We start from the raw sequence: 13,171 nt of genomic DNA, 5'->3' as shown, positions 1-13,171 counted from the left end.
GGGACAAAATCCAAGAGAGGCCAAGCAGCTCCTTGAAGTCCCGCACAACCTACATGATGCCAATGCGGATACGTAGCCCATGTTCCCTTCTCTAGTGCTCTCCTGTAGGCAAAGAGAGGCCTCTCTCTTTTTTGGAGTAAACAAAACATTGAGGGCTTTCAGGAATGGAGCTGTAGACTTCACCCAGGAGTAGCAGCTGTTTAGTTTTATCTCACTTCAGGTATTGCTTCATCACCGTGTGTTTGACACTGGGCGTCCCCTTGGCAGGGGGAATTTGGTAATGGTTGACTGGTTCTGTCCAAGGAAACCACTTTACTGTGGCTCTCAAGATGGTTTTTAGGTACTAAAAGAAAAGGAAAGACTAGAGCCTCAGCTGCTCAGGGGAACTGATATCCAGGTCCATCGACAATAAGGATAGTCTCTAGATGAGTGTCTGACGGAGTTTTGGACCCTTATTTCTCCTCCACCACCACTTCTGCAGCTCTTTCCACTTTCCCTACGTTTGGCGCTTTGGGAACTACATTGCCCAGAAGGCGCGGCGCCCTGAGGCGTCAGCGCTCGGCCAATGAAAACGGCCCTTTCCGTGTGTGAGAAACACTCTGGGCACTTTTGATGTAGCCTCAGAGGCAGTGATTTTGGGGTCTCTGGGGTCCCTCCGTATCATCAGAAGCTCCTGAAAACTGTTTTTGAGCTGACAAGAAGGGACGACGCGAGAGCAGGCAGGTGTTGTCTCCGTTGCACAGAGGTGGTTCCGAGGCTCGGCATTGGCGCCCGGGCGACCCATTTCCGGGTCGGGGACGGGGATGCCCGGGGCCCGACCTGGCCCTTGGCTCCTGGCCCCGCTCTGTCCACAAGGTCTGATGGCGGCGGCCGCGCTGGGGGGCCCGGTTCAGGTGAGTGCGCGTCCCCTCGGCCCTCACCGCTTTCAACCTACCCGGACCCTAAAGCCCCGAGCGAGCGTCCCCTGCTCAAGGAAGTCAATGCAATAGACTAATAGAGAGTTCTGGTGGGGACTGGAGGCAGTAGAGCCAGGAGGAATAGTAAGATCTGGGAGGCATTTAAAAAAACCGAGCAGACAGGTAATGAAAGACTATCCCTTTTCTGTTTGCATTTTTGTCTGTTTCCTGAGTATCTGGAAGGATGGAGATGGGGAAGTCAGCGCAGGGAGCAGGCTTCAGAAAGATTAGGAGTTGGATTTTGGACAGGTAACCCTGAGATGTTCCAGTGTGGCAGTGTCACACTGGTAGCTTGCTCACTCACGTCTAGGCTCTGGGGAGGGCTGGAGATATCCAAGGGATGGTGGGTAGTGGCCTGGACCAGTGCAAGGCCTGTGACTCATTTAGGAGGGAGAATCTTAAAGTTCTTATTTCAGATGGGCCTGGAAGGTGGGGCTGCTTCCACAGGGGTGGTTTCCTGTTGTGGGCAGTGGTTCTGGCTGGTGTGTGTAGGAATGGAGGGTCGTAGTGTGTGAGAACCAGGATGGGGATGGAGACTGAGATATTCAGTGGTATAGATGTGCCACTACAGGCTCAGCAGGCTCTCATGTCCACTCCTTGTGGAGAAAAGGAAAAGTCAGCTGGGCTAGTAGAGCAGCCCCTTTGGGGCATAAGTTCCCCAGCCTTCAAGGCAGGAGGGATGAGCAACTGTTCCAATGGAAGGCAGCAGGATTGCCTTCAGGAGAGTGTGTACTGGGCAGCCAAGCTGCCAACAGGACTAGTATCGACTCAGTTTCCTCAGGCCCAACCCCTCACTTTATTAACTTGTGATTTTAAGAAGTATTTATTTAAACACTAGTTAATAAAAGTACATATGTGTACATGTGTATATATACACATATATGTGTATATACATGTGTATACATATAGGTGATTAAAGTAACATGGATTTAACAAGTTAAAATCACATAAGCAGTTAGTAATTGGTTGAAGTCTTAATGTACTGCTAAGCATTTGATTAAAATCAAACATTTTAACTATCACATTTTCTTAGTTAAAAGACATATAAAAACCCCTCCATTTTCAATACCTACCAGTTCATTTGCACTGAAAATGTTGACAGAAGTGTTCATTATGAGGGCCGGAAGAATCAATACTTAGTACTTGGCACATAGGGATGAGTTTGATACAAACAATAGGCCTATTGGGTCAGCCCCATTATCATCTGCATTTTACAGATGATAACACTGAGGCACAGGGAAGTCAAGTACTTGTCCAAAGTCACACAGCTGGTAAGAGGCATTACCGAGGACTGAAACCCAGCTGGTAAGAGGGGGCTTGGATGAACCTTTGGGACCCAACATTGTTGCCTGCTTTTTATGGTCTTGCTTTTCCATAGGTTCCTGTGGCTGCAGAATTGCTTCCAGATCGTGCAAAGACAAAAGAAGGTGTCCCCTCCTCCACTCCCACCTGCTTGAGCTCCCAGGTATTCTGGGACTCTTTGCATGCTATTCTCCCTACCCTTCCATCTGAGATCCCTGGAAGGTGCTCACCCAAGATCAGGGGCTTGAGTCCAGACTAGGGATTATATGCGTTGGTTCCCATTTCTGGCAACCAGTGGCATGACGCTTAGAAGATACTACATTCACAGTGATCAAGAAATGCTGGAGGTGAGGTTGAGATGAGAATGCTCAGGCAACCTTAGGTCTTCTTTATGTTTGGTGGAAACAGCAGGAATCAGGAATTAGACCTCGAATAGCAGCCTGAGGAGCTGAGCCTCTATTCTTAAGGTGGTGGGAGCCAGAGAAGATTTGGAGCAGAGGAAGGAGGTGATCTGACCCTGACTTAACAAGCTTTTTCTGCTGCAGAGTAGAGAGCAGACTCTTGGGTTGCAGGGAGACTAGGGAGGAGGATACTGAAATAGTCCAGGCGAGTGTTGGTGGTGACTGGACCAGATCGGTGGCTGTGGAGGTTGGAGACATGTTGGAGTCTGGCTGGTTTTTAAGTAGGTCTGAGCAGACTCTCTGATGTGGAGGGTGGGAGAGAAGTGGAAGAGTCAGGGGAGACTCTGAGGTGTGTGGCCTTGTAGTTGTCAAAGTTGATGGTAAGAGTAATTTTCAGTGGAGATGTTAGGAGTCATTTGGGACCATCTTGAACTGAGATGTTCTAGAGACATGTAAGTGGATTTGTCAAGTGGGCACCTGGAGTTCAAGTGAAGAGTTCAGATTGGCGACACCCACAACAATGATGGTGTGTGGACCAGGATGGAGCTATGGGTCAGATTTGGCAGGGGGCACGTTCAGTTCTGGTGGCAATGCCATTAGGTAACAAAGGAGGGGAACGAATCTCTTGCTGGACACCTTGATAGGGGTGGTGGGCTTCACAAAGACACATGAGGGAGAATAATGGCATGGTGACAGGGTATAGGAGTGAGGAGGGTCTGGCTGGTGGCCGGGGTTTCATGGGGAGTGGACATGAGATGGAAACAAGGCAGCAAGATGACAGTAAAGCTGGTGGCTCCCCAGGCTCTGACCCTTGCTGGGACCTGGGATTAGCTCCAGATTAAATAGGACCCTCTGAGAGAATCAGTAGGCATGATGTGAAAGACAAGTGAGTCTGGCCTTCCAATCAGCATCAGAGGAAGCTGAGGCTGGTGAAGGGACACTTTTGCGACAGAAATGTGGAAGAGGGCTGAGGGGTCTGAAATCTGCATGTGGTTCCAGGTGGCTGAGGATGAAACAAAGATCAGGATCAGGTAGGGAGGCCTTCGAAGCAGGCTTGGAGGTTGCCCCGGGCAGTCAGGGCCATTGGAGGCCTGTACAGGATGGGATTCTGATCACATTTCCCTAGTACCCTCTGGATGCCATGTGCACACTGGCACATGGTGAGGCCAGGGAGAGATGCATGATGTGGTATAGGGGATGGTGGTGGCTGTGAGGGGTTGAGGATATAAAGAGAGGTGTGGTAAGAAGAATGATGTGCATGTTGGGAGGGAGTGTAAACTGGTGGCCCCAGGCCCTTGTATTGGAGGCTGAGGGGAGAACAGTGACCCAAGTTTGGTTGGGTTTGGGAAGCACAATCTGGAGAACTCCGGGTGAATTGTCTGGCAGGTAAAGGGTGAGGACCTGCAGGCCAGGCCCAGAGCTTAGATGACATCTGTCTACCCATCTGCTTGTTGTCAAGGGCTGAACAGTGTTTAATGGGACTGTGAGGAGAGGCTGGGCATCAGTGGCACCAGGGCCTGCTATCTCCTCTGAGGAGGAGAGCAAGGAAGGAGGGAGGATGATTGGAGAGATGCCTAGTCCTGGGAAAGACGGTTGTACATAAACTCAACTGTCTCCATCTTGGCAGGGCTGTGTGACTTTTGAGGACGTGGCTGTCTACTTCTCCTGGGAGGAGTGGGGCCTCCTTGATGAGGCCCAGAGACTTCTGTACCGCAGTGTGATGCTGGAGAACTTCGCACTGATGGCCTCTCTGGGTAAGGTCCTCCCAACCCACTCCAGTATCCTGGCCTGTACTCTGCTCTTCCGCTTTTCTCCCAAGCTGGATCATGGGCACTATTTCCTTCTCCGTGTTCTGGAGTGGGTGTTGTGTGGGCACTTAGCTCATGCCTGGGCTGTGTGCATTATGCCTTCTCTCCTTGAGCTGCCTTGATGCTTGCTGCCCCAGAGCCTTGTGGGAAAGGGCTTGGGGATTAGGAGTCTTGCAGTCAGCCTAATGTATCACACTGGTGGCCTCTCCCTGGCCTGGTGACACTGTGAAGATCCAGGGCTGTTCTGTGCCCCAGGTTTTGCCTTCTTCCTCTGGCTGACATACAGGATCTGCCTGTGGCAGGAATTGAGGCACCAACATGGCCACTCTTGACTGGGTTGTTCCTGTGAGACCCTCCTCCAACATTCTTTGTGTAATGTTTAGTTTTCTTTCCTGTGGTCTGTCATGGGGTGGGTCACTTTGACCCATCTGTCTTGTTTCTCCCTTAGGACTTGCATCTTCTGGGACCCAGGACATTACCCAATTACAGCGGTGGGGAGAGCCCTTTTTGCCTGCCAGAGAAGTCATAACTGTAGCCGTGCCAAGAGGTACTTGGAGGGAGGAGCTAGACAGGCATGAGAACTCATGGAGGGGTTCAGATAGTACTAGAGTCTTTCCAGTGGACACTGATGTTTTCTATCAAGGCAAGAAGCCATGGATTTCCATCTTTTCTTTCCCAGTTGCCTGAAGTCTACTCTGATTTCTGACCCAGAGCTATCCCCGCCTCCTCTGTATCACACCTGGCTCTTTCCACTGCTTCCTCTACAGTGCTCTCCAACAGTGGCCGTGTTTTGTGTTCTTTTATGAGATGGTCCGTCAGGTGTGGCCACAAGAGGACACACAGGTGAAGCTTAGGAAAAAACAAAATTTGTTGTGCTCAACAGGTCCAGAGAGACAGTCACTGCATGCCAAGTGTTGGGGGCGGAGGGGAGTCACATCAAAATAGTTACCAGGTGTCCTTTGGAGCTCCTCATTTAATTCGATTACGTTAGGTATCAGAGCATTGATGGGGGAAACAAAGCGTTGAGATTTCGATAATCAACAGTTAAGTGCCACTGCTGCTAGAAGGCTTAAGCCTGGCCAAGTAGTACTACCGAAAGGAGAAACAGTGGGGATAACTGCCTCTCTTTTAGTAGATCTTGGACAAGCAGCAGGCCTGCAGTACCTTGGCACACAGTGACTGTCTCTCTGGACCTGTTGAGCACAACAAATTTTCAGGAACAGTTGTGGTGTGCTCACCACTTTCACTAGAGGGGCCGCTCTGCGGGTTCTCACTTTATGGTTCTGCCTAGCAGAGCTGGGACTCTGGCTCATTCCAGCGTTGTAGGAGGCAGGCAGTGGCATCTCTGTCTACAACAGGAAAACTCAGAGCATCAGAGGTCACCATGATGGGCAGCTGTTTAATAAAGACTGTTGTAATATCCCTTTAGTTTGAATGGGTCACCTGGAATGATGGTAATTTGGGCTCTTATTTCCAGTAAAGCTATGAAATGTGTATTTTTTGAGTTCTAATGAGCCACCAGTTGTTTATGGGTGATTGTCCCTGGGTGGTGTGACAAGGCCTGGGGACTGAATCCCCACTGGCGAGTCTTTGGTGGTTGCCAGGTTCTAAGCTGGAGGTATTTTTGGGTGGGCTTGGAGCAGCTCCCTGAGCTACTAGATCTGTGGGTAATAGGTAAGGCTCTTTTAATAATATCTCCTTTGGTTGTAATTTGGGGGTATTTTGCCTAGTAATTTGTTCATGAGACAGTAGGGGTCATCAGCAAATCAGGAAAGGAGCAGGCTGAATGGGTGTGATGAGCTGGACTCTGAGTCAGGTGGATGCAGCTCTCATGGCACATCGTATCAGTTCCATTTGTGGCCTCCCATTTGGTGTGAATATGTGGATAAGGAAACGCTGCCCTGTATCAGAGGCGCCTGCAAAGACAACTGCTGGACTCTGTGACAAAGGAGACCTCTTCTGAATTAGAAAAGTGTTTAGGGTTTTCCTTGTCTGAATGTTCAAAGAACTGGTGGGTCCGTGAACCGCTGCAGTTTCTGTGGAGAAGCATGCGGGCCTCTGTGATACTTTTCCATCAGCATCTCCAGGCCATGAGAATCCACCTCAATGATGGCAGGGCTTCTGAATTCCAAGATGGGATAGAGGTTTCAGGTTCCTCATCTGAAGCTTTTATAATTTTATCAAAAGTCCCAGCCTCTGTCCTCCTGGGTACCTTCAGCCCTGAAATACCACGTAAGAATTGAATGCGGAGTGTCAAAGGACCTTTATATAAATTATGTATCTTGAGCTGTTTAGTAATGCCGGCAGCTGCCTCATCACTGGGGTTGTCTGAGCAGGAGCTGCAAGTCCCGTATTAACTGCTCTCAGTTACCAATCAGCTCCCTTTCCCAATGTCTTTGAATGAAATCTTTAAGAATAGCTTGGATTTCTAGTCTTGTAAAATAATAAATTTGGTTTCTAATTCTTTGTGATCTCAGGGTACAGCCACAGGGTATTCTAGAAAGATAAGATTCACAATTTAGAGCAGAAAGTTGTGGCTGTGCCTGAGAGAGGTAACACAAAGCAGTTCAAACTGGCGCAGGACATCGATGTAACACTGGGTGATGGAAGAGCCCAACTGAGACAGCCAGTTAGTAAGTCAAGCAGTTAAGAGGCATCTCCTAAGTCCTTCCTCGCCTGTGACTAGACCATCCTGTTCGTGATGCCAACCACTTTTTATTCTTTTATGAGATGGTCAGTTAGATGTGGTCAAAGAGGAGACACAGGAGAGGTGTGGGAATAAACAAAGTTTATTATACTCACCAGTCCCAGAGAGACAGAGTCACTGCATGCTGAAGATGGGTCACCTGGGAGGGAATGCCAGGGGAATGAACTCAATCAAGCAGGGGAGAAGTTGAGAGAACCTGCGGGTAAGTGCCTTTATTGGAGGTACACTAGAAAAGATGCGTGGGGCTTTCATTGGTGCATTTGAAGGGGGGTGGGTAGCCTCGCAGTCCTTAAACACTAGCTATTCAGTTGCATTCAGTTTTTCTGGGTGAACATACCCTTTTGTATTCATTCCTGTGTAACGAGCAGCTGGGGCCCTGCTGAAAGCCATTTGCAGGGGAGACTGCCTCTCCTTCATGAACTATATGTCATCCTGTGTCCTTGCTGCTCATGAGGCCCCCACTGAGCTGGGAGCCTATCAGGTCCAACACTGCATAGCAGGCCCTTCCTCATGCTGACCTCTGTGGCTCCTTGATCTGTAGTGGTCCCAGGGTCTCCTGACTGGGTGTGTCAGACACACATTTGTAAGGGGGCTGCCCACTCCCACTGAAGTCTACATGCACTTCATCAGCATTTCTGTACCCTCAGGAAGCTGGTGTGGAGCGGAGATTGAGGAGGCACCTTCTGAACAGAGTGTTGATGCAGGAGTGCTCAGAGCAAACTTTCATCAACACCAGAAGCTGCGCTGTGGAGAGAAACCTGTAAGAAAAGAGGCGGGGCAACATGAGAAGGACTTCCTGACCAGCTCTGGCCTTGACTGTCAGGTGACTCACAACAGTGAAGAGTTACACAGGAACACAGAAAGTGGGGAGGGCTTTCACCCCAGAAAAAGGCATTACAAGTGCAGTGAATGTGGGAAAGCCTTTGGTCAGAAATATTTACTCATTCAGCACCAGAGACTACACACTGGAGAAAAGCCTTATGGATGCAGCGAATGTGGGAAATTATTTAGCCATAAATCCAACCTTTTTATACACCAAATAGTTCACACTGGTGAAAGGCCTTATGGGTGTAGTGACTGTGGAAAATCCTTTAGCCGCAACGCGGACCTCATTCAACACCGGAGAGTTCACACTGGAGAGAAGCCTTTCACGTGCAGTGAATGTGGGAAAGCCTTCAGGCATAATTCTACACTTGTTCAGCACCATAGAATCCACACTGGAGTAAGGCCTTATGAGTGCAGCGAATGTGGGAAATTCTTTAGCTTCAACTCGAGCCTCATGAAACATCAGAGAGTTCACACTGGAGAAAGGCCTTATGAGTGCAGTGAATGTGGGAAATTCTACAGCCACAAGTCAAGCCTTATTAATCATTGGCGAGTTCACACCGGAGAAAGGCCTTATGAGTGCAGGGAATGTGGGAAATTTTTCAGCCAAAGCTCTAGCCTCATGCAACACCGAAAAGTTCACACTGGAGAAAAGCCTTTTAAGTGCAATGAATGCGGAAGATTCTTTAGTGAGAATTCCAGCCTCGTTAAACACCAGAGGGTTCACACTGGAGCAAGACCCTATGAGTGCAGGGAATGTGGGAAATTTTTTCGCCACAGCTCCAGCCTTGTTAAACATCGGAGGAGTCACACTGGGGAAATGCCATATGAGTGCAGTGATTGTGGAAAATCATTTAGCCAGCGTTTCAACCTCCTTCAACACCAGAAAGTTCACAGAGGAGAGAAGTCTTGAATGCAGCTAATGTAGAAAGACCTTTAACCAAAGGTCTGCTCTGATTCAGCAACAGAAAATTCATAACCCAGATAGGCCTTATGAATACAGGGAATATGAAGAAAGGCTTCAGCCAAAGGCTTAATATAACCTTGTTGGGCACCAGAAAGTTGAGACTAGAGAAGGGCTTTCGGAATACAGGGCATGCTGTCTCCTGGCCAACCTAACATGACACAGAAACTTTGAGAGTAGCCTTTATCACAGAGCCAGCAGTTGCACATCATTCATCAAGTTCGCACACTGGGGGCAGGATAAGTATTGCTGGCATCAAGCGCCTCCTGAGGAGACAGCCCTCAGCCTGGGAGCATTAGGGAGGGGGTGCCCTGTGTTCTTGGCTGCCTCATTCTGGAGCAGAGTTCTCATATCCCTGAGTTTGGAGGAGGGAAAGAGGAAGTGGTCTTGGTTCAAATGTGACTGGCTCTAGCTGTTTTTACTGATTAGACTTTTCTTAAATAAATGTTTCTTAATTTGCTGTATATCTTAGGACCATTTCTAGAGACTTTAAAATGTGTTTTCATAATTTCCTCCAGTCTTAATGTGAAGCAGGCCCTCAAAGCTTCTCACAGTCATGCTCGAAGTTGATCCAAATATATAACTTTTTAAGAACTTGCCAAATTGTGTTCTAAATGATTATGCCATTTCATATTTCCTCTTGAGTGTATTAGATTGAGTGTATTATGAATTTCTTCACCTCCTCCTGACCTTTGTAGGTAAGACAAAGACCATTCATTTTAGCCATTCTCATAGGTGTTTAGCAGTACTTCATTGTTTCAATTCGTATTTCCCTAATGACTTGGTATTGAGGATTTCCCCTGTGTTCATTTGCCATCCATATGTCTTATTTAGTGAATTATCTGTTCATATCTTTGACCTACTACTAAAAGAATTGTTTTGCAACTTCTCATATATTCTGGATATTAGTTTCTCATTTGATATATGCTTTATCAATATTCTCTCACAGTCTATGGTTTTAGTTTTCATTTCTTAAGAGTATCTTTGCTTAGAGCAGAATTTCTTAATTTTCACAAAGCCCAATTTACTTATTTGTTCTTTTATTGACTGTGTATTTGGCATTGTATCCTTTTTCTCTTACAAAGTTTGGTATCTTTGCCTGTCAATAAAAGCCTTATCTGAGTATGCTATTGGAGTCTTATGAGTCTTTAAATATCCAATCTTGTGAAATCTTTAGATTTAAATGCAGATAATGAACTCAACATTTATACATATCTCCCATCTCTTCAGAGACAGCCTACAAACCAGTGACATTCCAGTAGCTGTAAGTAAATTTAATGCCTAGTTATTAGCTTATACACTTAACTTTTTCAATAAAAAGAACCAGAATTCCTTAGAAAAGAGGCTACTTACAGGTTGGGGCAGGAAAGGTACAACATGAGTCTAGGAAATATTCTTTCATTAGAAAGTAAGGAAACTCTCACAGAATAATGTTGATACATTAGCTTTCTATTGCTATCCTAACAAATTACCACAAACCTATGGCTTATACAACACAAATTATATTACAGTTATGTAGGTTGTAAGTTCAACATGGGCTGGATATCACTGGGCTAACATCAAGGTGTTGGCAGAGAGTCTGAGGGAGATTCTGCTCCCTGCTTGTTTGAGTTGTAGGATGATTTCAGCTCCCTGTGGACATAGGACTGATAGTCCTGGTTTTTTTTTTTGTTTTTGTTTTTGTTTGTGGCTGGCAGCTGAGGATCACCCTTGGAACATGTAAGAACTTTTACAGAATATTTAAAGATTAAACTACCAATTATATACAAACTCTTCCAAAACAAGGCTCAAACACTTCCCGATCAACTAAATGAACCCAGCACAAACATGATACCAAAAGCGATGACGTTAAAACAACTTACAGACCGATATCCACATGAATGTAGCTACAACAAAACTAACAAAATGTTAGCAAACTGAATCTGGTGACGTACATATATAAACACTAATAAATCATAACAGTGTGGTTTGCTGGGAATGCAAGGTTTTAACAATCGAATCTATAATATAACCTACATTAACAGACCAAAATAAAAACAATCATTTCACAGATGTAATGAAAGCATTTCACAGATATAGTGAAAGCATTTCACAGAATTCAAAACCACTGTATAATAAAAATTCTTGAGACTAGTGCAGCAGTGCAGGGGGCAAAGAGGGCAGTGCAGGATGCCGAGTAGGTTGTGTTCCAGAGAGATGGGGCAGCAGGGCTAACACTTTGACAGCTAGCTGGAAAGAGCACAGAGTCAGCGCTTCGGGGAGCATGAGGACAGGTTCGGGAAAAGTTAGCTTTATCGGTCTAAGTAAGAACACAGAAATCTGCACAGACCTCATCATAGATTCTATGGAGGAAAAAAAAACATTGGGAGGACCACCTAGGTTTTTGCCACACATGGTAGTGTATATTTGGGGAATTTGACTGTGCAGCTCTTGAAAGGCGAGACACTTGTGTACACTTAAGTAAAGCAAAAGCCTTCTGTGATTATAGCACAGCAGCCTCCCCAGCCCGTGCTGGGCGACATTCCCTTCAATGACGCACTGTCCATCAGTGAGGTCCCATCCTGCCAGGTTTCTTTTGGATCCTTCTGGGCTGCAGCATACAGCCTCTACCTCACAATACCAGCAGCATGATGGGACCCCACAGTCAATCTTTCATGTCACCATGATATGCAGGCCCCCATCTGAATGAGAAACCACCAGGAGGAGTTTCTGGGACACTGCCACTGCTGCCCACTTCCATAGATCCCCCATGACAACAAGGGGCACCTCAACATGGGAAGATCAATGCACACAATGAACCTTCCCCAAGGCAGGGGACCCATGGATCCTGGCCCACAGAACACGGCTGTGGCATGAGACCACCACACATCCCTTGGCCTGCCATGCCCGGGATTAAGATGGACCTGGGAGGTGGCAGGCCCTGGCCAAATCCTAACAGTGCTATGTCAATTACATCTCCTCCTCACTCAGTACCTGGTGGTGGTGGCCAGGCAAGAACGCCCATCATGCCTAGTCCTGCAGATTCAACAAATTCCGGTGATGACATTTACACAATGATTAATCCACTGTTACTTCAAGCCACACACCACATGAACAGATCATTAAGATCAGGTCATAGAAACAGACTTCCTAAAAATTCTCCTAGCAACACAAGTGGTATTAGCAATCCTCCACCCACCCTCTCTGGAAATAGTAGCAAGCTAAGAGATAACTTCCTCCACTCCATCCAGAATGACAGTTATTCTTCAAGCATGACGATGAGTGTGTGTGATCCCCACCTCTACTACTCCAAAACACAAGAGAACCAGCATTGCGGGCAGGGAAATGACAGAAATTATGCAAGTGAGGCATCTTTACTCAGGAGCTGGACAAGGGGCATCTCCTGTTCCTCCTCATCCTCCACCCACCTTTCCTGATTTTAGTTTAATGCAACAAAAAGGCCTAACTTTTTATTCCATAAAACATGAAGGACAAACCTAAAAATAAAAATGTACTTCAAGAGAATGACCACAAAAATCCTACCCCTTGTCCTTTCCTGAAAGGAGGTTTTAGGTACATAGACACTTTATTGTTTGGGGTTTTACCATTGTTGGGATTTGTTGTTGTTGTTATCAGGGGGATATTTGGGGGAAAATTATTTTTAAGTGGAAGCTTCTAGCAAGCCCCACCCCCGTTCCAATCAACTTCTTGCTTTATTCTTTAAAAAAGAAAAGAAAAAGAAAAAGACCAAAAAAGGCATGCTGTCTATGTCTATCTGCACCCAATCTGTTCCACCAGAAAAGCTAGTCTATGTGTGAGCTCTCATGCTGTCTTTGTAGCCATCTTAAAAAATAAAAAATAATAATAGTAAACAGGAAGGTTTACAAAAAAATTCTCAGCAAATTAAGATTAGATGAGAATTTCCTCAACTTGATAAAGGGCAGCTATGAAAAACCAACAGCTAACATAATATTTGCTGGTGAAAGCCTGAATGTTTCCCCTGGTACTAGGAATAATGCAAATACGTTCCTGCTCATCACTCCTACTGAACATTGTACTAGAGGTCTGTGTTAGTGATGGAAGGAAAAAAGGTCTAAAGATTGTAAAGGGAGAACCAAAACTATCTATTAACAAATGACACGATTATGTTGAGAATTCTAAATTATCCACTAAAAAGCTACCACATCTAAATGATTGAGTTTAGCAAGGTCCCAGGATAAAAAGGCCAA

General features: G+C 46.3%; 1 protein-coding gene and 1 pseudogene across 1 annotated transcript; both read left to right on the top strand.

Annotated features, from left to right (window-relative positions):
* Positions 1-572: 572 nt before the first annotated feature.
* Positions 573-10,093, top strand: LOC105304860 (zinc finger protein 773-like). Its single transcript, XM_011379156.2, has 5 exons — positions 573-893; positions 2,335-2,421; positions 4,287-4,413; positions 4,916-5,014; positions 7,822-10,093. Exons 1-5 carry the CDS (start codon positions 804-806, stop codon positions 8,910-8,912), a joined length of 1,494 nt encoding a protein of 497 aa, XP_011377458.2. The 5' UTR covers positions 573-803; the 3' UTR covers positions 8,913-10,093.
* A 111-nt stretch (positions 10,094-10,204) lies between these two features.
* On the top strand, positions 10,205-13,122 carry LOC111731246 (annotated as a pseudogene).
* Positions 13,123-13,171: the final 49 nt, after the last annotated feature.

Source organism: Pteropus vampyrus, unplaced genomic scaffold (assembly GCF_000151845.1).
Source record: "Pteropus vampyrus isolate Shadow unplaced genomic scaffold, Pvam_2.0 Scaffold357, whole genome shotgun sequence".
NCBI lineage: Eukaryota > Metazoa > Chordata > Mammalia > Chiroptera > Pteropodidae > Pteropus > Pteropus vampyrus.
The sequence above is the reverse complement of the archived record's forward strand: the minus strand, read 5'-3'. Positions and strand labels throughout refer to the sequence as shown.

Excerpts from the sequence above, each read along its gene's own strand:
- LOC105304860 (XM_011379156.2), top strand. The coding sequence starts at position 804 with ATGCCCGGGGCCCGACCTGGCCCTTGGCTCCTGGCCCCGCTCTGTCCA. Across the intron at positions 894-2,334 it reads CGCTGGGGGGCCCGGTTCAG|GTTCCTGTGGCTGCAGAATT; the intron begins GTGAGTGCGCGT and ends GCTTTTCCATAG. Across the intron at positions 4,414-4,915 it reads CGCACTGATGGCCTCTCTGG|GACTTGCATCTTCTGGGACC; the intron begins GTAAGGTCCTCC and ends TTTCTCCCTTAG.